The sequence below is a fragment of the Danio rerio genome, chromosome 1, assembly GCF_052040795.2.
Source record: "Danio rerio strain M-AB ecotype USA chromosome 1, GRCz13ab, whole genome shotgun sequence".
Taxonomy (NCBI): domain Eukaryota; kingdom Metazoa; phylum Chordata; class Actinopteri; order Cypriniformes; family Danionidae; genus Danio; species Danio rerio.
Genome location: NC_141021.1, coordinates 26,779,560 through 26,806,302, shown reverse-complemented (window position 1 = coordinate 26,806,302; position 26,743 = coordinate 26,779,560). Strand labels below are relative to the sequence as shown.

At 33.7% G+C, this 26,743-nt stretch overlaps 1 protein-coding gene across 12 annotated transcripts in view; it reads left to right on the top strand.

Annotated features, from left to right (window-relative positions):
* Positions 1-25,267, top strand: part of arfip1 (ARF interacting protein 1) — a 49,659-nt gene extending 24,392 nt beyond the window's left edge. For 4 of the 12 annotated variants that reach the window (XM_087234856.1, XM_087234860.1, XM_087234857.1 and 1 more), the window contains 7 exons: positions 1,034-1,132; positions 6,710-6,812; positions 13,071-13,183; positions 14,892-15,113; positions 17,702-17,859; positions 19,809-19,983; positions 23,092-25,267. In XM_087234856.1, the coding sequence (XP_087090982.1) occupies positions 1,034-1,132; positions 6,710-6,812; positions 13,071-13,183; positions 14,892-15,113; positions 17,702-17,859; positions 19,809-19,983; positions 23,092-23,247 (1,026 nt within the window). In that variant the 3' untranslated portion in view covers positions 23,248-25,267. 12 annotated transcript variants of the gene reach the window in all.
* The last annotated feature ends 1,476 nt before the right edge of the window (positions 25,268-26,743 follow it).

Below are 26,743 nucleotides of genomic sequence, written 5' to 3'. Positions count from 1 at the left end.
TGTGTGTTTTTTTTTATCGCAAATTGTCTGCAAATTTCTGAAAAAATTTGTCATTTTTAAATCGCAAACAAATGAATGATTATATATATATTTAAAGTACATATTAAAAAATAATATTTTTTTAATGTATTTGCATTTTTTCATTTTAAATACAAATATAAAGCTTTTTTTATCAGCAGCGATTCATTAGTATCACCTGATTTAATGCTCTAGAAGCATTTCCTATCAATGCTATTGTTCTATTAATGTTTTTGTTAAAGGAAAAAGTGTCAAATCTGTTTAAAAAATCTTAATCTCATGTGTTTATATGTGGCTCCTTAGAGATAATAATGTGTAAGATATCAATCCCAAACTGATAAAAATGATTAGCTGACGACAGTGAAATAGGATGCGTCCGAAACTGCATACTTCTATACTGTAAATTATGCTAAAATCAGTATGCGAGCCGAGTATAGTATGTCCCAATTCATAGAATTCGAAAATCAGTATGTGAAAAGTACCTGGATTACTACTTCCGGCAAGATTCTAAAGTGCGCATCCCATGATGTCCTGCTAGAGCATTCATGAATAGGAGTGAAGTGAAGCAACTGACGCAGGAAAGTCGCGTGATAATGACAATATGGCAGATGTAGTACGTCCGAATCCCATTGATACTTTTCAAATTCATACTGTATAGAACATACTTTTCTAATAGCCGAGTAGTACGTTTAAACTCAAATACAGTACCTACTGAGAAGTAGGCGGTTTCGGACGCAGCTATGTTTATACTTGTTTTTGATTTCACTACCAATTCTGCTTCCCTGTTGCTATTCAGTCATTTTTCCAAAGCAGCAGATGACCCAATCGTATCCATTCTTTATAGATGTCTCATTTTCTTTGCTTGTGGTGCTGCGGTAAGTCTTCACAAGCCTAGACGGGCCCTGACAATTACGCAAAGCTTTCTGGTGGTGGTTGCAGCTCTGCATCAGAACTCTCCGCTTGACTGTTTTAAACAGTTTTTATGTGTTAGTTATTGATGCTGTGTGTGTTAAAGGTGGCTATGGCAGAGGATGCCCGCAGAAGCCCGGCTGCTCAAATCTCAGTCACCAGAAACGGAGAAGCAGACAAGAGTCACGAGGACGTGTTTCAGAGGGTAAGACATCTTACATGGAGCAAACCAGGCATCAACTCACAATGGTGGCATTTGAGCAAAGAATGTTTAGACATGAATGTTTCCCAAGTATAATGACCTGATGACACTTAATGACACGCATCCTCTTTTCAGTGTTTCTCATGACTGTAGTTATGCTCCTAATTATTGGAAAGGTTGAACAGACTATTTTATTGTTAAAGCATACATTTCACAGAATAATAGGAACAGGACATGCATGCAAAATAAAAACCTGGTTAAAAGTTTTGGTTTTTAAATGAGAAAAAAATATTTTAAAAAGTTTAAACTGACTAAAATATATTTAATCAATAGTTAAAGCTAATACATTGGTTTCAAATGATTGCTAAAATCAAAGTTTTAGCAGCATTAGTCTAGTCTGCCTGAACTGATACTTTTGAGCCACAAAATTATTTAATACGAATATTTTAATTGCGTTAATATATTTCTTTTGATCATTTGATTGTTAGCATGAATGCAAGATTTGCATCATGCAATTAATATTACATTAGCTTTCTACCAGCTCTGAAGTCTTTCCTCTCAAGTTACATGTCATTTTGGGTGTTTAATTGTTACATTTTCAACTTTAACTGCAGTTCGGCAGTTTCACTTTCATTCAGCAACATATTTTTTGTGGCCCCATGATAAACTGAGGTATTGGATACAAGTATTAAGGAAGGACTGATGGAAGAGTGTTGTTTTAATGGTATTTGAAACCACACACCGAATGAAAAGAAAAAACCTTAAGGTCACTGCTTTAAATTGCTGTTTACATGGTAGACTCTTAATCAGAGTGCTGTCTCAATCATATTAAAATCGCAGCATTAGTGTCCAAGTTTAACATACAGTACTCTGAACATGAAAGTGCCAGAAGATGTTGCAAGCAGGGCCGGATTAACACAAGGGCTAGGTGGGGCTGAAGCCCCAGGGCCCACGGATGAAGAGGGCTCTTGATTGGCTGAAGCACCATTAATTTGCACAATGACGTGGCAAACGCCTCTTTGCTTTATGCTTTCTCTAGTCGATAGTTTAGAGTATTCCTTTCGATTCGCTACTGTTCAAAATAGTGACACCTAGGGATGGGTACCAAAACTTGGTACTTTATCAGTATTGGTGCTAAATTATAAAGGACCGAATGATCGATAAGCTCTGACATTATTGGTTATGCTATCGGTAATGGAGAATTGTTGCTGAATAAACATTACTTGGTTGCATAATTTAACTGACCAACCATTTCTAATTTGCCATATTCCATATTCGTCTGCACAGTTGGCAATCTCACATGAGAAATGCTCTTATTTCTCGCAATCGCGTCAAGTATAAAAGCCTTCGCTGAGTGCGCACGCACAGCCGAGAACTGTGGAGACTCGCGCTAAACACACACCTAGCTCGCAACAGACTTGCACACACACAGCTTTTTAGTTTGTGGAGTAAACCAAACGGGTTGTATTTCCCGATTGGCCAGCGACAGTGCCCGTTGCAACAAATGCAACAAGTTGTTTTCTTGTATAAGCGGAAACGCAAGCAATCTGGCTAAGTGAAAGTATCTTTGAAAAGTGAATTAACTGCAGAGAGACAAATTAAAAGTTATTGACTGCTACTAACAGTAACGTCACATCATCCACATTGTTATGCCAATCACCTAAATTAGTAAAACATTAATAGTTAAATAAACGCACACATTTAGTTGCAAGGAAAACAGTATTTTTTTTCTGCAGTAGCCTAAATAAATCTTAAACATTAAAAATGCTTTTACATCAGCTGTATTTACAAATATAGCCTATGAATAGCCTAATAATAAACTATGCTTATTAAGAAATTGTAATAAAAAACTGCTTATTTTTGCTTTGCAAGATGCTCCAAAACTGTGTTTAAAACACAGTTAACTCCCAAAACACTGTTAACTCATGTATGCAAAATAAACATAATAAACATTATCTCATTTACTTGCATTTTGCAACTCAATGAGGGTATTTTCAACTACTGGGAGCAAGAAACCAAGAAAGATCCCGACTTTTGCCTGAAAAGGCAAACATGTTGAATTTTCTACATGTAAGGTAATAATAGGTAATAATAAAGGTATTAATATAATAATAGAAGTAATAAAAAGGTAATAATAAAACAAATTGTTGTTTATTCGGTTAAATTTCTTAAGTTTTTTTTTTTTTTCATAAAAATCAAAAAACACTACAAAAGTACAGATAAAAGAACGGATAATGTACCGAACAGATAAATGGTATCGATAAAAGTAGTAATACTGTTAAAACCTAAGGGATATCCATCCCTAGTGACGCTGGTGCTAAACTGGGGCTCGGAGTGGCTGTAGCCTAATCACAATATTAAATAATGTTAGCCCTGTTTAAGTCAGAACTGTCCAGTCAAAGGTAGGCTAACCAAGCTTGTCGTAGAACAAAAAATAAAATTCAAACAGTCTTCATAATTGATTAACTTGTACATGTAGTAACAAAAGCTGGGATAGGCAGAATCATGCTGAATGGACTCATAACTGAAGCACAGTTTTGTTGAGAAACAAGCAACTTTTGTAAAGCATCTGCTTTATGTTGGTGTGTCAGAATCCTTGCTTATATACAATAGCCATACTTTAAAATGCTTAGTTTAAGCAAATTTGATGAACGAGATCATGCGTGTTGATGAATCTGAAGGGAGTTGATCACTGGATGCGCTGTGCTGCACGCTTTGCCTTCTATATCTTAGCAACAAGAACAAATGCCTAACATCGCAGACATTGTCTGTATTCCTCAAAGTTGTTTAGAATTAAATGTTTAAAGATGTTGTGACACAATGTGTACTTATGTGTGCTTTAGTGCACCTGATGCTTCTTACGTCCTTGTCACAACATTTAAACATTTAATTGATGCTCATTAAACAGTTTTGGTGTTGTCATTGTTGTCAGTTACAAAAAAATATTATAATAAAAAATCTTAATATTTTGTGGAAGCTGTCATAAACTATGATTCAAGTTTTTTTGCATTAAATTAAAGTTTTGAATAATAAAAAAATAACAATATTTCATATTAGTACTGTTCATTGACATTATTATTAAGGAAAAAAAGAATTTAACAACTCAATCTATTGATCGCTAATAGAAAAAAATATTAAATAATAATCATAATAAATATAACAAATTATATCATAGTGTTCAAATTAGTCAAGTTTTAAAAACATGCATTGCACCAATAATAATAGTTACTTTTTTTATTGTTTTACTTGCTTAATTTGGTACACTAAATAATCATGCTACTGCTCTTATTCTACAACCAGTACACTATATTTCATAAGACCTGAGGTTTTTATTATGGTTTGTTATTTTATGGATAATGTTGGTTTGTTAAAGGGATAGATCACACAAAAATAAAAATGTACTCACTATTTACTCACCTCATGTGCTTCCAAATACTTAAGTTTCTTTATTCTGTTTAACAGAAAAGAAGATATTTTGAAGAAAGCTCGAAACCTGTAACCACTGACTTCCATAGATGGAAAAACAAACACTATGGAAGTCAATAGTTACTGGTTTCCAGCTTTCTTCAAATTATCCTCTTTTGTGTTCAACAGATGAAAGAAAGGCAAACAGGTTTGGAACCAGTGAAGGGTGAGTAAATGATGAAAGAATTTTCAGGTTTGGGTGTTCTATCCCTTTAAGCTCCACCTCCAGTTTCATGCAACCAGGTTGCCATTCATTGAGCTTGACTTCTCCCTATGAGCCTCACAAAAGTGTATTGGCTTTCAGGCAGCCAGTGAGCTCAAGGCTGAGTATTTAACCAAAAGAGTGTTGTGTCTATAGCAACAGTCTATATACTTAAACTGACTAACAGCTTCTATAATGTCACACTGCGAACATTGTGAAGAACGATTCAGAAACTGCAAAGCCATGCTGGTAGTATTTTGGGCCTTCTTCACATTACATAGAAGCAAATAACATAATTCAAAAAGAATCTCTTAAAGTGCACACTATTTGGGTATCCGGTGTTGCACACTAGTATTTTGAAAGGTACCTATGACTGCTTCTACCCCTGGTTTAAGCTGAATTTGGTGCTGCCAGATGTATACAGTGTTAAACAATCAAGCTAGAATGATACACCATGTTGTTTAGCAACAGACATCCAGTCATAAATAAATTAGTTCTTACTTCATAATATTTTCATGAACTTTGTACAGTTCAGAAACTTTCCCACACAAACACACCATATTTAGTTTCAGTGTCTGAGAGAAAAAAAAATAAAATAAAAAAACTTTTTGAAGTGAACAAGCAAATTTTTCTAATTTTGTATAATATTTTGGGTGACTTCAAACACTAAAAACTGACTTACTTGGTCAATTTTTCACAATCAACACGCACATTTTTTTTCATTTATAAATATGTAAATAAGAGTGTTTGTAGTAACAGAATGTAATAACTGCATGTTATGTAAAAATGGCACACAATGTAATTATTACATTATTAAATACATTGTAATGAAATGTTTATAATGTCATACTTTTCACAAAATCTAATAAAAAATTAAGCTCCAAATGTAATACAAAAATGTACATAATGAGAAATGCATTACATTATAAACTTGACAAAAATACTGTCAGATTGTCATATCTTTTTAACAAAAACAATCATCAAATCAACAAACAAAAATGCATGCAAAAATAATAATAATAATAATAACTATAAATGTATATTTTCTAGAAGAAAATGATAAGTTTTCATTTCACAACATCATTATCACTGTATCAGAATATCACAGAGACATGAAGATTGGCACTTTTGACTGATGGTAGTAGCCTGAATTAACTAGATGCAAATATAGGTTCAAGTGCTATAATATGCTACAAATCCATATGAAGCATAGAAATTTTATAAAAACATCAAACTTGTGCTAATCTCACACTAAAAAAAAACATTAAATAATATTAGCATCACCTATATGCATGTTAAAACATGCAAAATTTACTAATAACATTGAGTCAAAGGCTAAAATATTTTAACTGTAACGTTCACTTAATTTGCATAATGCTATTGTTGTTGTTCCTATATAAGATATACCCTGTTAATCACCAATTGGAGATAAATAATCATTGCCAGCTCCATTAGTGAAACGAGACACCAAATCCTCTATATTTAAATATTCAGCAGCAGCCACTGCTTTATTGTTGGATGGGATGATTTGAAGTGAAAAGGTCAATCACACTTTATTTTGATGGTCCGTTTGTTGAAATCAAGTTACACTGCATCTACATGCCAACTAATTCTCATTAGATTATAAGTAGACTGTTAGGTTGGGGTTAGTGTGTGTTGACATACTAAGTTGCTTATAGTCAGTTAAATGTATCTACAGATGGACCATCAAAATAAAGTGTTTCCAAAAGGTTTTTCAGGATGTCACAGCAAATAACCTACACTATAAAGAAAATCCCACACTCTTAAAGCAGTTGGAATAGATTTGGACAAACAGTATATATGGTATGGTATATATGGCTCTCTGGGATTGCCTTGTTTTATTTTTTCTAGAACATCATTCATTTCTGTTCCTGTTTGTTATTTCTTATAAGGATATGTCACATGTCTCCTCTGGACCAGTCACATCGCACTTCCACAATTCACCTGAAAACTATGCAATGACTGAAGGAGTGGTACAAGTTGGGCCTGATGCAGGTTTGTATAACCTCATTGAACATTAATATCATAAGTATAAAGATGAAGATACAGTTCTTGTAGTTACTTGCTTGCGTATGTATACAATATGTTTTTTACAAAAGATTACATACAAATGTGCAATTTGTACAGAGACAGGTCAAGTCAAATCACTTTTATTGTCACATCCTCAGCAGCACGTGTGCTATGATGAGTGAACAGCTTGGGTGCTGGCTCCAGACAGTACAAAATACAGACAGTGCAAATACAATGGCAGTGCAACATACATTTATTCATTCATTTTCTTGTCGGCTTAGTCCCTTTATTAATCTGGGGTCGCCACAGCGGAATGAACCGCCAACTTATCCAGCAAGTTTTTACGCAGCGGATGCCCTTCCAGCCGCAACCCATCTCTGGGAAAAGTGCAAAATAGAGATGGTGCAAATACAATGAATGACTGTGCAAAATAATAATAAAAAAATTAAATAATAAAACAGGACAATGTAAAATTGACAGCAGTATTTACAATGAATAGGTGTCCACATAGTTGTAGGCAGTATTGTTTCAAGTATTATTTGGTAAAAGTGCAGTGCGTGCTTCATATTGATGGTGTGCAGTGAGGACAAATTGTAAATATTTGCAATCATAATTTAAATTATTTGTTATTATTTGTAATTAGTATTTGAAAATTGTTATTATTTTAAAAGCTGCCTTTTATTTAATTGCAACAAAGCAGATCAGGGTAGATTAGGTGAATTTCTTTCTTCGGTCATTAGGTTAGTAGACTAGAGAATAGCATTGGTATAATCTCACTATTCAGTGCATCTAATGAAAGCCTACGTTTGTTTGTCTGTGTTTCTCTTTGAGTGTGTTGTGGAGAGAGGGACAATTTGAATTTGAAAAGAAAGGTGTTCCTGTCTCATTGCATAGCCGTCTGTGATCTTTTTTTCATCCACTTCCCCTTTCATTATTTCATCCTTGTCTACTATGTGAATTAATTTGTAGGATGGAAACCTAGCAACCTGTCATTAGCTGGGTGTAATTGCTGACCACCCCTTTTTGTTATTCCTGTACATTTCCCTTGACACTCTTAGGAGACTATTAGGCTTTTTTTTGTCTGTTGGCTTTAAAATTTTCATATTCATATGGTTCATATTGTAGATTTTTTATCATATCAAATTGGCAATATTGTGAAATATTAAAAACGTATGTATATACAAGCTTTTTTTTACTCCTGTTTTAAATCTCATAGAATTTAGTTGCTGGCACTGTAAATCAGTGGAATAACTTTTAACCCCTTAACTGTAACTGTTTTCAACGCATACAAATATGCAGATATCTATATAATAACTATATTATGTATGTGTGTGTAATACATGTTCATTAGTCAAGCCCGCAATTAGTCAACCCTTGGCAAATTATGATTTAGTTACTATTGTTCAACCATCATTTTTTTTGCACTGAAAATTACACAGGCTTCTTCAAAAAATAATAAGACAACGTACAAGAGGCATCATTGTGGAAAAAATATTTATTTCTCAGCTTTTATTTTCCTTTGAACATAAAGTGGCATGTCCACAATTATTTATAACCTTTGCAAACTGTCACACTCTTGTTTTATACCATCCCAAGTAGTTTTAGCTGTTCTAAGTATCCTAATTACCCTGATTTATTGGGAACAGCTGTTTTAATCATCTCAACAGGTGAAAAACAGAAGCTCTCTGCTGTTGGTTTGTGGACAGTCATGACTTAAGCTGCGGTCACATTAGAGTTTAAGCATGCAAAATTCTGTCGTGCGGCGCTGCCAAAAGGGGCTGGACTAAACAGGTTTATTAGACATTTTAAAAAGCGAGCGATTGCTTCATGTTTTAAATTTCTGTCCAGAGAGGTCATGTATTCATGCAGTCAAGTTATGCGATTTCGCAGGTCAGAGTTCATCAAGCTTGAACTTTGCATTGCAGCAACCTGCGAAATTTGACGCATGACCCCACGTTTCCGCATTCGCATGCGTATGAATGGAAGTCTATGAAAGGAAAACCCCAGTGCGACCGCAGCTTAAGGCTAAGGAGCTCAGTGAGGACTAGGAGTGTGACGATAACTCCATCACCACATTATCACCATAATCAGATGTTAGCCCTTTTTTAGTTAATTATTCATTTTTGCATTATTTTGTATAGAAAAACATAATAAACATAATAAAAATAATAAAAGGCATGTCCTAAAAATTTCCACTTAAATGACAAATTTAGATAACAAAACCCAAACACTGACTGAATCAAGGGCTGCACGATAACAGAAAAAATGCTTATCTAAAAATGCTAATATATAAATATACTAAGAATCTGATGCTTGTTAAATAATAAAATTTTGATTCCTCTTTTCAATTAAAATTTTTTACTCGCTACTCTGCCAGAACCTTCACCGCTGGAGAGCATCTTCAATAATAACCTAAACGATTGTTTAAAGATGGCCTGCAAGATGTGCTCAAAAGCGTGGCTACATGTGGTGAAGAACAATGACAAAGCTAAGTGTAATTATTGTAATAAACTAATAAGTTATGAGCAGTGTCGCGACCCAACATGACAAAGCATCTGCGGTTGGTTCATACTTCACGAATATCGAATTAAAAGAATGGCTTGTTAGGTTCTTTGTGCATCCAGCGGGAGCAACCAACAAGAGTTCTGCATTTTTAGTTTAACTTTTTGAGCGAGATGAGCAGTTCAGTGTTAGTTTTTGTTTAAATATATCGAAACTAAACAGCGCATTCTCTCCGCCTCCTCATTCACAAACATCGGGACGCACTGCTGAAGCACGCAGGAGACACGGCTTTACACTCAGTCATTTGTAATCTTGGCTTTTGGATCTGAGTCGAAAGAATATATTAAAGTTAAATGTTCTTTTAACAGCCTCGATATGTTTAATCTTTTTTTCTTTTTTCCTGTCATTTCTCTTCAGCAAAATACATTTTTTAAAGCTGCTTGTTTCTTTCAAAACGGAAAGTAGAGCCTGTCAATTGGTGTTTTTCCATAAGATACACCTTTATGAATGTTTTATTTTATGAGTAAAGTCTTTCATGTGCTTTTTAATAATTTTATTCTATTCAAAGCAGCACTTACTGTAGATGCAAATTTATCCTTGAAAAAGTTGGATGAGAGCGATGCATGTGCCGGATGATTGTCTTTTTTTCCTGCGCCCGCAATCCTTTTGCATAAAGGTTTTAATCAAAAGACAGGCAATTTAATTACTTTCGATGTGATAAAATTTTTGTTAAACAAATGTTATTTAAAAAAAATCATATATACATATTAAAACTGTAAAACAGACTAACGTGCATGGTCTAATCGGAAATAAAGAAAATTTGTTATATATTTCATTACTAATTGCAAAAAAACAAAGGCCAGTCTTTTTATGAATTAAGTTTAATTGTTCTGAAACTTTTAATTGCATTTTTATTTCCTGTAAATAATAAAAGTTGCATCAGATTGATGAAAACAAACCTGAACCTGCGCGTGAACAGGGCCACAATTACTTTTTTTTTTTTTCATCAAAACAATTAGATACAGTGTCTTCTGTCTACATAACTGGCAAACGCGTCAGAAAAAAACTGCTAAATCTTTGCGAATATTTGGTTAACTTATAAAACAAATTTTGTCTGGTTTAGTGATGTTAGTAATGCATAGAAAAATGCAAAGCAGAATTTTCCTGATTGCATTAACCCACTGATGACAGCCACTTTGTGGTGGCTTTTAAGGTGGTTAATGAGGTTTTTTGTGTTACCTTGAAAGGTTTGGACTGTGAACATGAGTAAAGGCTACCTGATCAACATTACATGTCTCGAAACAAACACTTGCAATCTAGACACAGTCACCTCATGCTTGTGATGCGGTACAATCCGTAAACTCCGCCCGTTAAAATAATGGCTTGGCCTTTATACTGTAAAATCACTACAATATTAACTTTTTGATCGTGAGCCACAAATATCGTTATCGTGATCATAATATGATTAATCGTGCAGCGCTAACTGAACCCTTTTTAATATTCGGCATAGGCTGTTTTTTCCATCAAATAAATAAAGCAGGCCTACTAACTCAAATCAATCGCTCCACGGAAAATACTGTAAGCATTTTAATTCTCTGCTGTAATTTCTATACCACAAACCTCTATCAACATTTTTAATACAAGTCATTATTTTAAAGATTATTTTCTCCATCTCACTTATGGTGAGTTCAGGTGACATGCTTAGGTTTGTGTACAGTGTCAAACTGGCACAGAAATATCAGTATATCAATATAGGCCTTGCTGAAAGTCTGTTCAAATGTTCAAATTTTTTACAGATGCTATAAACAGACGCGCATGATGCGGCCGTGATAATGAGAGACAACAAATCGCATATGTGTTGACAAAGTGTAGGCTACAGGCTACTATAGCATATAATAATTTTGTTTAAATAAGTTTATTTAAAATGAAACCAGTGTATATCACAGTGGTTTGTGATAAAACAATGGGGACGTACAAAAATATATAATTTATATTTGTTTTGTTGGGAAAAAATATTTTATGAATGAAATTTGTTTAGTACAATTCATATCTTAATTTTTATGTATTTTTTTTTTAATTATCGGTCAGTTATCTACAAAATAAACAAGAATATTTTATCAACAAGGAAGACACCACTTCTTCAGAGAAGGCACATAAAAGCTTTAGAACCTTAGTGTTTTAGGGGGTATTTTTCAACCAGTTGAACAGGGAACCTAATAACAGTAAATAGCACATTGAAAAAGGAGCACTTTAACAAAATTTCCAACAACAACATCATGCAGTCTCAAGAGAAACTTTGCCTTGGCATCAGTGTACATTTTAGCACAACAACGACCCAAAACACACAGCAAAAGTGGTGAAGATATGGTTAGCAGGCAAAAACATTAAAATTTTGCAGTGGCTCAGCCAGAGTCCTGACCCAAATCCAATTGAGAATCTGTGAAGGAAGCTAAAGGTAGTTTGTGATGGCAAGGAGACCCTCCAACTTGAAAGAGTAGAAGCACATTGCTAAAGATAAATGGGCAAAAATACCAATGAAGATGCACAAAAAGCTGGTCAGCAATTCTAGGAAGCAATTGATTGCTGTAGTAACCAATGAAAGCTTTTCTGTTTATTGAGAAGAGTATGAATAATTTTCATTTTATTGTGTTCCACCTCTGTGGCTGTACTTTACGATTCTAATTATTCAGAGTCTGAAATCATCAAAATTAATCACTGACCATTTTTAGGGTCGCCACCACAGACCAACACACCTCGAGTTGTGGCAAGTCCTGCAGCAGCCAGTCGGCTCGCTCGCAGCATCAGCGATAGTCAGGTGGAGATACAGAAAGGTACAATAGACTGTAACTGAAGATGCCACGCATTTGTTCCTCACTAATCACACTGTATCCCACTAAAGACGCTGCTTGTTCTAGTAGATTCCCGTGATGTCTGTTAAGTTGAGCAGTTTTCAAGAGAAATTCAAGAGAAAGATACATCTCCTCTGACTTTGACTGGTGTTTTGCTTCTTTTAAACTCTTTAAACTTTTTAAAAGGTCTCTTGTCTTCCCTCATTTCCTTTTTAATAACTTTGAGTTGGGGCTCATTTATCTTTGCTGACTGCACTATAACATTTTGCTTTCCTGACTGATCACACTGGATAACGATTGATTTTAATTAATAATGAATTTAGTTATTTCCACTTTTTTTCCCCTCACAGGCATTAGTAATGCAAAAAAAAAAAAAAAAATGCACGGCTTTTATTATTTCCCAGTGTCTCTACCTCCTGCTTTTTAATGTTTAATATTGTTCATCCTGTTACATTAATGTTAATTCTTTAGTATTACAATTTAAAATTTCTTTTAAGTTTTTTTTTTGTTTTGTTTTATGTATTTTTGTATTTTATTTCAATAATTTTAATGTTGTTAACTTGTTAAAGAAAGTTATAGAACTGAATAAAAAATAGTCATATATTTATATTATTTCGGCTTTATTTTATTCCTTTTTATTTATCACATTTATTCAACAGTTGATATGTGATATGTCATATATATTTATATATATATATATATATATATATATATATATATATATATGTCCTGTCCAATTAACTCGATTTAGCCTATCACACAAAACCTTATTGCATCAGTTGACATATTTAGGGCCTGATAGTTTATGCCACCGATGCTCAAGCACAGTAAAGGGTTTTTATCATGTCACGGTCAATTATCATGACAGTAAACGGACTCATTCTGTCATTAGGTGCTTTGAGAGAGCAGCAGATGGGAGGTGCAGTGGTTCTTGCTGATGATATAAAGAGTCCTGCTATAGAGAAACTGGAGCTGGTGAGGAAGTGGAGCATCAACACTTACAAAGTGAGTTATTCTGATGTCATCTGTTCTCACTAAAAATCCTGTAAGCATCCATGTTTAAAAACCTGTGTAAGTTCTCTTTTTCAGAATGTGTTTTTAAAACATGTATATATACATTTGTGGTTAAAAGTTTATATGCCTGACGAAGGATCTGTTAAAATGTGAATAAGTTTAACAAAATAAAGAGAGATTATACAAATTGCATGTTTTTATTTTATTTTATTTTATTTAGTGCCGTATAATGTAAAATCTGGTTGAGATATTTTATATAAAAGATGTTTATTACATATTCAACTAAATTAAAAAAAAAAAGTTGGGTAAATGCTAATAAATAAATAAAAATAAGTGATTTCTAAATTTAATTTGACTTTCATTTCAGACAATATTTTACACATTGCACATTATTTAGTGTGTTTCATGTGATTATTTATTTTTTTATAAACGTATTCTATTTTTAATTCTTGCAACAGATAAAAACAAAAAATAATAGAAACAGTAAAGCATTTAACACTTTACCATTTAGGGACTGAAGACACAAAGTTATCAAGTGTTTCACGTGTAACTTTGCCCCATTTTTTTCTGTAAACAAGTCTTAAGGTGGCCAACAGTATGGGGTCTTCATTGTCACATTTTGTGCCTCGAAATATGCCACGCATACTCTATTGGAAACAGGTCGGGACTGCAGTCAAGTACCTGTATTCACTTCCTCCTCAGCCAGGACTTGTGTATATGTATATGTGGTTTTTGGCCCTTTTTGGTGTCTCAGGAAAAGAAGGCTGCATTCTGTTCTTCAAAATCTCTATGCACTTTTCACATTAATGGCACTATCACAGAAGTGCAAGTTACCTTTGCCAAGGGCACTGACACAACCCCATACCATGACAGACTGTCCATCCCAGATGCTTCCAAGCCCAGAGAAGTCAACAGCACTTCTGGACACTGTTAACATAGGGATTCCTTTTGGCACAGAACAGTTTTAACTGCCATTTGTGGATGTAACTACGTAGTAGTCCTGTGCCTATGTGGTGATATTGCTTATAGGTTAATTAAAATTATTTAATGAAGTGCTGTCTGAAAGATCTGAGATCACGGTTGTTCAGCTTTTACGTACTGAAATTCCTCCAGATTTCATGAATCTTTTAATGATATTATGCACTGTTAGAGATGAAATAACCAAATGTCTTCCTATCTTTCTTTGAGAAACATTGTTTTTAAGCATTTCAATGATTTTCTCAGGTATTTGATGTCAAACTGGCGATCCTCTGTCCGTCTTTGCTCCTAAAGGACAAGACCCTTCTTGAATGCTGCTTCAAATCATAATTACAATCACCTGTTGATATCACTTTTTCAAATCACATCATTATTAACCAATTTACCTGATTGCTAGCCTTAAATTACTCTCAACATTTTTTTAGAATGTGTTGCGTTGTTTTTGCATTGAAATGGAGATCTTTGGACTAGAAACAAGACAAAAATTCTTAGTAAGAATTTTTGCATAAATCATACAGTATAAATTCCATATGAATACAATTCTGTAGCTCTTGGTCAACTATAATTCAGACTCAACATTGCATATCCTCCGATGTGACTTTTGCAGATGCACATATTGCAATATTGACGCTGAAACGCTACCTCATTAATGCAACTTTTATTTGTCGGGTCTGTTTACACATCTTTTTAGACATTTCGTATCTTCTATCTCTCTTTGCAGTGCACAAAGCAGATTTTGTCAGAAAAGTTAGGCCGTGGCTCCCGTACAGTTGATCTGGAGCTGGAGGCTCAGATCGATGTTCTTCGGGACAACAAGCGCAAATATGAGCATGTGATCAAACTGGCGCAGACTCTCTGCACTCAGCTGGAGCAGATGCTGATGACGCAGAGGCAGCTCGGGGATGCGTTTGCTGACCTTAGTCTCAAGACGCCCGCGCTACATGTGAGTACATCAACCAATATTTAGAAGATCCATCAAGGTGAAAGAGAAAAAAATGTTCTGAGTGAATTGAGTGTTTTATTTTAGGGCTTGTGTACCTTAGGTGATTAACACATGTGATAAACATGAAGATCAAACAAAATTATTGAAGAGTGATTACAAGCAGTGCTTAACTTGTAAATGAGTGATTTGCGAAACAAAATGAAGAAATAAAAGTTACAGTGACCAACGTCTGCCACACAATTTTTTTTTTTTCGAAACAGCATTACTAAGCGGTTAAACCGAAAGAAAAAACTGCATAATTTCAATCAACCATGGATAAAAAAAACATGTTGCTACAAACATAAATCGTATAAACCATCACTACTCCGTTTACTTACACCGCTGACATTTAGTTCACTTCACTATTATGTGCCAAGTGAAAAATACTCTGTCTAATCTTCAAGAAGAGCTTGACTTGAGATACCTTTGCTTCTGTCTCCCGTTTTCCTGATCCAGGGGTACAGTTTCATCTTCTCAAGATCTCTTTTGATCAGGCTCATTATCAGATTTACGTGGTTTTAAAATGTATATTTATATGCTTGACTGCCTCTTTGGCATTTTGAAGATACAAATATTATTTGGGTAAGCCACTGCAATTATATATTTTCGCTGCTCACTGTGTGCGTAACAGTCACCAACCAATGAGAGTGATTGTAAACGCAAGAAAGCACATTGGTGGAAAGTGAATACAGCTTTGTTTCTGTGTTTTTCACTCCGACTTCACATTCGCTCTCTCTCTCTCTCACAGACACACACATGCAGGTATTCATCATGCAAAAATTGATGCCGAATCAATTAAAATGAATACTGGAAAGTAAAACACGAATATCTGACATTTCCCGGAACAGGGTCCGGCTCAAATTAGGCACTAGTTACAAATATTAACTGTCTCCAACTCATGACAAAATTTAAGTCTAAATTTACATGTTTTTTTGTTTGGGTTCACTTAAATAAGTTACATAAACAATTTGTCACCTTGGAATTATACGGTTCTATCTACATCTAGCATTTGAATGATTTAAAATCATTAATGTAAACAACTTGTAAAAAAAGATCCCATAATGTAAATAAGTTGTTATTTAATAAGAATATGTCAATTACTCAATTTTGACAAAAATGTCAGATAGAACCTGTTTTTTCTAAGGTAAAAAAATTACATGATACATCCATTTTCTATATTATTTGCAATTTCTGTAATACATTTTAATGTCTGTACCTACACTCAAAAATGAGGGTGCTTTCACACCTGTGAATCGATTTATTTGGTCCAAAACAGGGATTAAAATTGTTACATTGTTGCTTATTATTCTTGGTGTGGTTCTCTTTCACAAGGCAAAGTTTCTAAACGGACCAAAAGAGCTAAAACAAGTCATGTGTGAGTAAACTCTCCTCACATTGGTCAGAGTTTCACAGTTTATTTTGCAGAGACCCGCTCAGCTGTCACGGGGGGGTGGTGGTTTGGTGGTGTTTGACAGGGTGCGCGCGACATGTCTTAAGAGCGAGGAGGGATCTCACCCCACTCATAATTCTCTCTTCATATAGCCGTATGCCTATTACATATGCATAATATACTGTGAGATAGCCGGGCTCGGATTGTAGCGCTTTCTCACTACAATCAATCTGCTCCAGAGTTTGTTTCAATCGAGTCGAGACCACCTTATTCAGGCAATCTCGGACCGATTTTTGCCGCAAATCTGTGCGCGATTGCTGGATTCACATATGCCAAACGAGACAGGTTCCGAAACAAAAGTCTAGGTGTGAAAGCACCCTGAGATTTGATGTTTGCTCAAGGTACTACTTCAAAATGAGTGGAACACCACAAATCTTGAGTTTTTTGAGAAACAAGTTGTCTGTGTTATGTGCAATCCACTTAAATTTGTAAAAAATTAATAGGTTACCTTACTTCCTTCATATTGTCCCAACACAAATCGACTGTGTGCAACCCAGCATTTTTTACAATGTTCTTTCTGGTCAATCCTGTTACATATTTTGTAAAGTCATAATTTTTAAAGTACCGAAATGGAAAAAAAAGAATGTAACTTGCAGAAAGCATTGAGGCACATCTCATATTCTTCTTTCAGTATTTTTTGCAAAATGTTTATGGAACACCTTTGTAAACTTTGTTATTTTAATATTTCAGCAAATCCCTCATTCTCTTTTTAAAAACAATAATATAATGAAAATGCATGCATTTCTGATTCACACATGCTAAGTTGTATTTGGTTTAGCTTTTTGAGCTAAAGGACAAAATGCTGGAAAACGTCAACTCTGTTAGTATAAATTTTTTTAGTGATTTAAATTAAGCAACAATTAGAAAGGGCATAAAATGATCCCTAACACATTTAAATGTTTATTATCACATTCAATAATTTAGCATTACTTAACATTTAAATATGGATTCTGTTTACTGTACATTGTACATATGTTTGATATCAATCTAATTCATAACAAATCAATAGAAAATGTCTGAAATGTACCCCCAATTCAGAAATGAGTCAGAGGTTTTTTTCATTGTGATCATTGTCATTATATTTATTTCTGTGTTTCAGGAGGAATTTGGCTACAATGCAGAAACCCAAAAACTCCTGGCAAAGAATGGAGAAACTCTGTTAGGAGCGATCAGCTTCTTTATTGCCAATGTTAAAACTCTAGTGGATAAAACTATAGAGGACACCTTGATCAACATTAAGCAATATGAAGCCGCAAGGTCTGAACCGATCTTTTAAAGCAGTGGTTCCCAACCTTTTTCTTAGGGACCCCCCCATGAACATATACAAACATTGGAGCCCCCCCACCATTTAAATACACACGCACGCACACACATATGTACTTTATATATATATACTGTATGTGTGTGTTTGTGTAATATTAATATATAATATGTATAGAAAATATAAATTAATCAGTTTTGACTTGTCTTGGCCTTCAATTAAACCAAAATTTAGGTAGGCTTTGTCATACTGTCTAATCTTTTTCTTCGCCTCTGAAGAATCACTGCATTTACGTTTCTCTGCTTTTTGTTTTGATTTTGCCTTTACGACACGTTGACAACCACATTGCGTGAGGATTTTGCCTTTACAACACGTTGACAAGCACATTGCGTGAGTGAGCAAAATTTAAATAATTATTTAAAGTTATTTATTTTAATTATTTTTACTATTATGTTAGAATTTTAAGCATGTGTTTTGATATATATATATATATATATATATATATATATATATATATATATATATATATATATATATATATATATATATATATATATATATATATATATATATATATATATATATATATATATATATACACATATATATTTGGTACTTAAAAATACATATATAATAGTAGGGCTGCTCGATTTTGGGAAAAATCATAATCACGATTATTTTGGTCATAATTGTAATCACGATTATTCAAAACGATTATCAGTTAAAGTCAAAATTATTAGCGCTGAGAATTTTTTTTTTCATATAAATATTTCCCAAATTATGTTTAACAGAACAAGGAATTTTAACAGTTTTTCCTATAATATTTTTTATTTTAGGCTTATTTGTTTTATTTTATTTTTGTTATATGCTAGAATAAAAGCAGGTTTAAATATTTAATTTAAGGTCAATATTATTAGCCCCCTTAAGCAATAAATATTTTTGATTGTCTGCAGAAGAAACTACTGTTATACAATGACTTGCCTAATTACACTAATTAAGCCTTTGAACAGCACTTCAACCTGAATGCTTGTATTTAAAAAATATCTAGTAAAATATTATGTACTGTCATCATAGCAAGGATAAAAGAAATCAGTTATTAGAAATGTGATATTAAAACTATTGTTCAGAAAAGAAAAAAAAACTTCTTTCCATGAAACAGAAATTGGGAGGAAAAGGTTAATATTCAGGAGGGCTAATAATTCTGACTTCAAGTGTATACATACAGTTATTTTCCACCCTGCAAAGGAAAGAGAAATAAATATAATAGAATAAAAATATTAAGCAAACTGTGCTTTAAGCATCTTCACTGTAAGAAAAACACTTTAGCTACAGCAGTCCTTCAGTCAAGACTAGTGAGGGATTTCCTCGTTGTTTGATTAATGATAAAAACAGGCGGCAGCAGGAATATTTCGCGCTGTCTCTTTAATGGTTTCTCTTTCACGTGTCTTTTGATCCTCAACTCGTTTGTTTATTACACAAATGAGGGTTAATATAAATAATCACTAAACATCGTGTTTTGACACCTATTTGAACATTAAAGCGCTCACGTTAATGACTTAAGAGGTGTGCGAATGAGACTGAATGCTGACCGGCCGCATATGCTTCTGACTGAGTGTGCGTGCTGCACACACACATAGGCACGCGCTCGTTCGCGCTTTTAAGAGCAACACGTGTACAACTGCAAAGGTGGCGGTATATGATGCAATAATTGTTTATCTCTATTAATGCTTTTTTATAATCGTTTGAAATCGAAATCGGATTTTCGATTAATTGTGCAGCCCTATATTATAGTAGAGCATTTTTATGCCTTTTTCTACCTCAACACTTATCCTCTCCAAGGGGGGCGCGGACCTCAGGTTGGGAACCACTGTTTTAAAGCACCTTTATATTAGAACATTGAACAAAACCAACTTCATTCTGTAAGCTTTGTGCTGTCTTTTGGCAGGATTGAGTATGATGCGTATCGCACAGATTTAGAGGAGCTCAATCTGGGTCCACGGGACGCAAACACACTCCCCAAGATCGAACTCTCCCAGCAACAGTTCCAGATCCACCGTGAAAAATATGAGAAAATGCGCAATGACGTCTCGGTCAAACTCAAGTTTCTAGAGGAAAACAAGGTTGGTCGATGAGTCTTTTAAAATCAGCAGCAATTTAACAATGTATTTGTCTTTTCAAATCAGTATGTCTGTCTCATTTTAATGGCTGTTGACTGAACATGTTGATTAAATAAATTGGTTATAAAAAAGTATACATATAACATTTTTAATCATTTGAGCCATGTTATACAATAATATCTATAATTAATTTGGCAACTATTTAGTATCAGTTGTAGTATGCATAAGCAATATATATTTGCCAAATTGCAATTTGAATGTTCCTAAAAACAAATTGTATTTTCCCTAAAAATGTTATTTTCCAAAACACTGCACCTTCCCTATTTTCTGGACTATATGCTGTTGCAAGTATCAAGTTATATAGGTTATTCTGTAGCCTAAATAAAAATCTTGTTATTAATTATTCACCCTTATGTTGTTTTAAACACCCAAGACTTTTGTTCATCTTCAGAGCACAAATGAAGACATTTTAGGTGAAATCTGAGAGCTCCCTCATCCTCCATAGATAGCAACAGTCCAGAAAAATACAAAACAAATTTTCAAAAGAGACCATACGCCTTCAATATTATCAAGCTGTGAGAATACTTTTGTGAGCAAATAAAAAAAAATACTTAATTCAAGTGTTTTTTCTCCTCAGTGTCAGTATAGGGAGCAGGCTCATGAGGATGAGAGAGCTCTTCGATTTCACCTAAAATATCCTCATTTGTATTTTAAAGACAAACGAAGGTCTCGGGTTTGAAATGACATGAGGGAGAATAAATAATAACAGAATTTTTAATTTTGGTTGAACTAACCCTTTGGTAGATAAGGGAAAAAAAAACTATATGCAAGTTGACTGTATGCACGTTCAGTGTCTGTACATTTAAAATCTTATGATGGTAATGTTTACATTGATTTTCCTAATTGTATTAACTTGCCTTTCCTCAAATGAAAACCTCTTGTTTTCAACATTTCTTCCTCAATTACTGGGTCATTTTAAAACAGCAGAACACATTTTTGAAGTAAAATATGATATGAAATGCAATTTTACGTGAAAACATCCTATGGTGTTTTTGTGTCGAGTTAATATGATCTATCTGTGTTGGCGTGGATTTCCTCCGGGTGTTCCGGTTTCCCCCACAGACATTTGGTGATTTGGGTAGGCTAAATTGTCCAAAGTCTATGTGTGTGAATACGTGTGTATGGATGTTTCCCAGATCTTCCCAGCTGGAAGGGCATCCGCTGCATAAAACATATGCTGGATAAGTAGGCGGCTCATTCCGCTGTGGTGACCCCAGAATAATAACGGGACTTAGCCGAAAAGAAAATGAATGAATGAATGAACATCCTATTGGAGAAATCAATGCTAAATTATAACTCTGTTATTTAGTAGTTTAAATAGGAACTCATAAATAGGATCATTGCAGTTGTGCTAGCCTGTAGTTCACAACATTTTTTTTCCCTGAAGAGCACTATTTTTTACTTAAATCTGATATTTTTGTTTAGATGTTCAGATTGCAGATTCAATGTGGTTAATATAAGATTTCCAGTGAGTCTTGTGAGAGTAAAGGACATTGCCAGATTGTTTAAAATAATTATCATTACTGTTTTCACAGACACAAGTGTGTATTTTGATTATTAAAACTGTAATAATAACCATCTAGATGAGATATATGCATACAGGCTTTATATTTCAGTCAGCCTCAGGTTTTCGGTTAATTGTGATCCCGTAAAAAATCACCATGTTTAAGATCTGGTTTCTTTAAAAAAAAAAAAAAAAACAGCGATTATCACTGCCTGGCTGAGATACGATATAAAGTGTGTATCAGACCAAATAAGAAGCACTGCATTAAATAATATTTTTCTGCACCATGTCTTTAAAATATAAAAAATACAATTTACCCCAGTATTTTCAATGGAGTGTCTGCGCTAGCCTGCTGCTAATGATGGTGCTAGCGTAAGCGTTTGCTTTAACAACCAAATGAATGTTAAAGTCTATTTAACTGATTATATTTGAATTACATTACCACATCGATGCTGTAAAAGGAACTTTATGAAATTGAAAATAGTTACGCTAATCTTTCATTGGATCATTGTCTGAACAACACTAGCTGTGCATATAGCCCATTAAGCTACTCATCAAATTAGCATCTGCTTCCTACTTGTAGTCTTAAAAACTAGAGATTTGACCTTGATGACCCCTCACAAATCTTTTATTACCTTTAGTGGGTGTCTGGACCCCCAGGTTGGTACCCACTGGTATAGACTACACCAAAAATTTGGGATGCATGAAATGATTCCACATATTATGAGTAATTTTTAAAAAATGAGGGGCGCAGTGGATATCACTGTCACCTCACAGCAAGAAGGTCGCTGGTTTGAGCCTCAGCTGGGTCAGTTGGCATTTCTGTGGAGTTTGCACGTTCTCCCTCTGTTTCTCGTGGGTTTTCTCTGGGTGCTCCGGTTTCCCTCACAGTCTAAAAGACATGTGCTATAGGTGAACTGGGAAAGCTAAATTGTCCGTAGTACATCAGTGTGTATGGGTATTTCCCAGTGATAGGTTGCAGCTGGAAGGGCATCCGCTGCGTAAAAAACATGCTGGATAAGTTGGTGGTTCATTCTGCTGTGGCAGCCCCTGACTAATAGGGGGACTAAGACCAAAAGAGAATACATTTTTATAAATTTTAATTGTTGAAACATAGTTACAGTTGTTAATAAATTTTGCTAATATGCTACATACTGCAGTTTGATTATAATGGGTAAGGTTTTTTTTCAGTGGTGTTTTGATAAATGGAATTAAAATTGGTTTCATGGTATAAGTTAGAATGTTTATCACTTCACACAGACTGAGAGTTAATTGAATATATACGCTGGTGAAGCATGACAGCAAGCTTTAAGCTTCATCTGAAACTTTTTGTACTGTAGTGTTATTGTAATGTTTATATCATATAATGTATCTTTTAATCACATTCAAATCATAATTATTTATTTATATGTGTATATAATCGGTCCACATAGTGCAAATGTGAAGTTTGAAAAGTAAAGTTTATAATCTTACTTTAAAAGTACTTCTGAAGTCTACCCTTAATGTGTGAGTTACTGAGCTCTCTAAAATCTTGTTTTCATCTATAGGTGAAGGTTTTACACAACCAGCTGATTCTCTTCCATAACGCCATCGCAGCATACTTCGCAGGCAACCAACAGCAGCTGGAACAGACCCTTAAACAGTTCCACATCAAGCTAAAGTTACCAGGGGGAGAAACCCCGTCCTGGCTCGAGGAGCACTGATTGAGTCAGACGGTTTGATCCACAGCACACATTTAAAGGGATAGCTCACCCCTAAAAAAAAAAACACACATTCTCTCATGTACTCATCCTCCACTTGATTCAAACATGTTTGACTTCTGTCTTCTGTTGAAAATAAAAGTAAGACATATTTAGGGATGTTGGAAAAAAACAGCCATTCTCTTCCAGGGTATATTTTTGATTCCTACCAATATTCTTCTGAATAACTGAACGTTTTGTGTTCGGCAGAAGAAATAAATTCATAAAGTTTTAAAACCACTTTAGTATGAGGAAGTAAACATTTGTCGGTGAACTATCCCTTTAAAAAATGCACTCCATGAGGAAACCAAATCCAAAAAAAAAAAAAAAAAAGCAAAAACGTCTCCCGTCACTCCTTTCTCTTTTTACTCTTTTCAGGACACTAAAAACCTGTCGATGAATGTACGAGACAGGAAACCGTTTTTGATAAAAGAGAAATATTTAGCTCTTCGCTTTGTTCTTGCTATGTCTGACTTTACACTTGAAGTTTAGGTTTTAAATAAATGCTTGTTTTGTCTGAGAGTTTGCTCTCTCTTGTGCAGCAAAAAGAAAACAATCTTGTTGTTTTTGAATCCAGTTACCAGCACTTTATGGTACAAGAGAAAGAGATAAATTGATCAGGAGGACATGAAAAGAATGTTTAGAGCCTTTAAAGTAGTTTTTGACAATTATGATTAAATTCTAAACAGTTTTGGACTTTAAAAAAACCTTATCAGTCTGAGACTTTTTAGAGTCGAGTCTAAATGAACTTGCCTTTTCTAGAACATGCTGGTATCCACCTCTCCTGTCCTTTCTTATGTACTGTAATTGCATTGTTGTATTGTCATCACATATAATAGTATAATCTTCATGCACACTGCCGTCTTTGAGGGCAGGTTGATCTGGAATATTAACTATGCTGCATTTACAAAAAATCAAAAAGGGCAGGTTATAAATTCTCAGTCTTTGGCATTTTACCTTTTGTAGATCCCATGAGTAGGGGGAATATGGGGCTTCATTTCTGACTAGATGTGCCTTGCTCTGTCAATCCTCAATTCTAATCATCTTCAGTGTTTTCAGGAGGAGAAAAAAAATACTTCCATTGTCATCCTTTAGACGATAGAATGGACCAATAAGCACAGCCCTGGATAATCACACATGCAAATAGACCAGCATACTCTACTTAACTTGAAACTACAATCCGTGTTACCTTTTTTCTTTTGTTTTATTGAGTTATTTTAAAGAACGTTGCATTCCATTTCTTTAGTAACTAAGCCAGGAAACTATTTTGTACAAAATGTAAACCAAATTGATTTGTCATGAAATAGGATCTCTGCTGCCTCATACGTTTGGTTTGTTGTTGTTGTTTTTCATTTTTGGTGGAAGAACAGCTATTCTGAATCATTCCCCTCTAATTATTGTAGTGTCTAATGAGTTTAACTCTGTAGACAAAAAAAGCTAAAACATTTGGTTATTCCAGTACTAATTCACTTTAGATTTAGCCATGTATAGCAATTCAGCCGTGGCAGTAAGTTTGTGTGTGGGGAAATTATAAAAGTGAATGTAGAACAAAGTAATATAAAACTATATATATTGATGCCAAATGGGATAAGTTTGACTGTTATTCAGAATTCAATATGATGCAGTTGTTTATTCGTGGAGAAGCTTAAATTGTCTCAAATCTGGTTCACCTGTGTTGCTTCTTTTTTATTTGACATGCAACTAACTAACTACCTTCATTTTCTTCATTTTCTGTGTGACCTTTCAGTTCTGTCCTCACAGCAGACAGACACCAATGTATAGTAAATGTATAAGAACTGACTGACATGCATAGACACATCTATATATTTGTAAAATCTTGTATTTTACCTTGGGTATAAAAGAATTTTGCTGTGTGCTTTTTTGAGGATTTGTTGATTTAACAAATGGAATGGGTGTTTAAGGGCAAAAAAAGACAATGTTCTAAATGTTGAAACATGGGAGACAATAAAACTTTACATTCTTAGGTTTTCTGTATGATTCTCTTTTTTTAAGAAGTAATTATCTCTTGGACTGAATGGTATTGATTTAAATGAATTATAGAATCCAATAATAAAAATAAAATAAGGAATCCAACAATAATATATATAATTAATAAATAAATACTAATTAATAGATAAATACAGTACTTTAATGGACAGAAATGTACAGTGCACAGCATAAGTACAGCCCATTTTGAAAATGAAAATTTGTATCCATTTCTCAGTAAATATTAATTATATATATATATTATTATTATTATTATTATTATTATAATATTAATTTATATATATATATATATATATATATATATATATATATATATATATATATATATATATATATATATATATTTATATATATATATATATATTGGTGTATTTGAACAAAACAGATTAATTAAACATTTATTAAAATGATATTTTAGTCACCAAAACATTTTTAGAAATGAAAAGATAATACAATTAAATTCAAGCAAAATATTGCAACGTATACAAAAAATACAAACTACGTTAAAAAAATTATATATTTTTTGTTTCTCTTGATTTTTGCCTGTTTTGAACATGTTATTTAATATTTTTCCTAACATACATTTGGGCTACTAATTTGTGAACCATTATTTATTTTGTTAGATTAGCTCCAGATTTGGCTTCAGTACTGACTAATTTAATGTATATGCACAAATATATTATTGTAAAGCTTCCTATAGAAAATATTAATTTAAATGAGAGATTTGTGGGGGGCTTACTCCTATATGCTGAGCACTGTATTTAAATACAGTTGAACTCAGAGTGATTAGCCCCACCTTTAAATTTTTGTTTCTTTTTTTTTTTTTTAAATATTTCCCAAATTATGTTTTCACTGTACAGTATGTCCGATTATATTTTTTCGTCTGGAGAAAGTCTTATTTCTTTTATTTCGGCTAGAATAAAAGCAGTTTTTTTTTTTTTTTAAAGAACATTTTAAGGTCAAAGTTATTAGCCCTTTAAGCTATGTATTTTTAGATAGTCTACAGAACAAACCACCGTTATACAATAACTTGCCTAATTACCCTAACCTGTCTAGTTACCCTAATTAACCTAGTTAAGCCTCTAAATGTCACTTTAAGCTATATAAAAGTGTCTTGAAAAATATCTAGTCACACATTATTTACTGCCATCATGACAAAGATAAAATAAATCAGTTATTTGAATTGAATTATTAAAACTATTGTTTAGAAATGTGTTGAAAAAAAATATCTGTTAAACAGAAATTGGGGGGAAAATAAACAGGGGGGCTAATAATTTAGGAAGTCAAAAAATTCTGACTTCAATTGTATGCTGAGCACTGAATATAATAGATGTATTTACCCAACGTTCACAAGTAGCATTTTCACTTGATTTTCACTGTATACGTGTAGAGTCTTTATACAAGAAATAATATCTATGTGGCGAGGCAGTGGCGCAGTAGGTAGTGCTGTCGC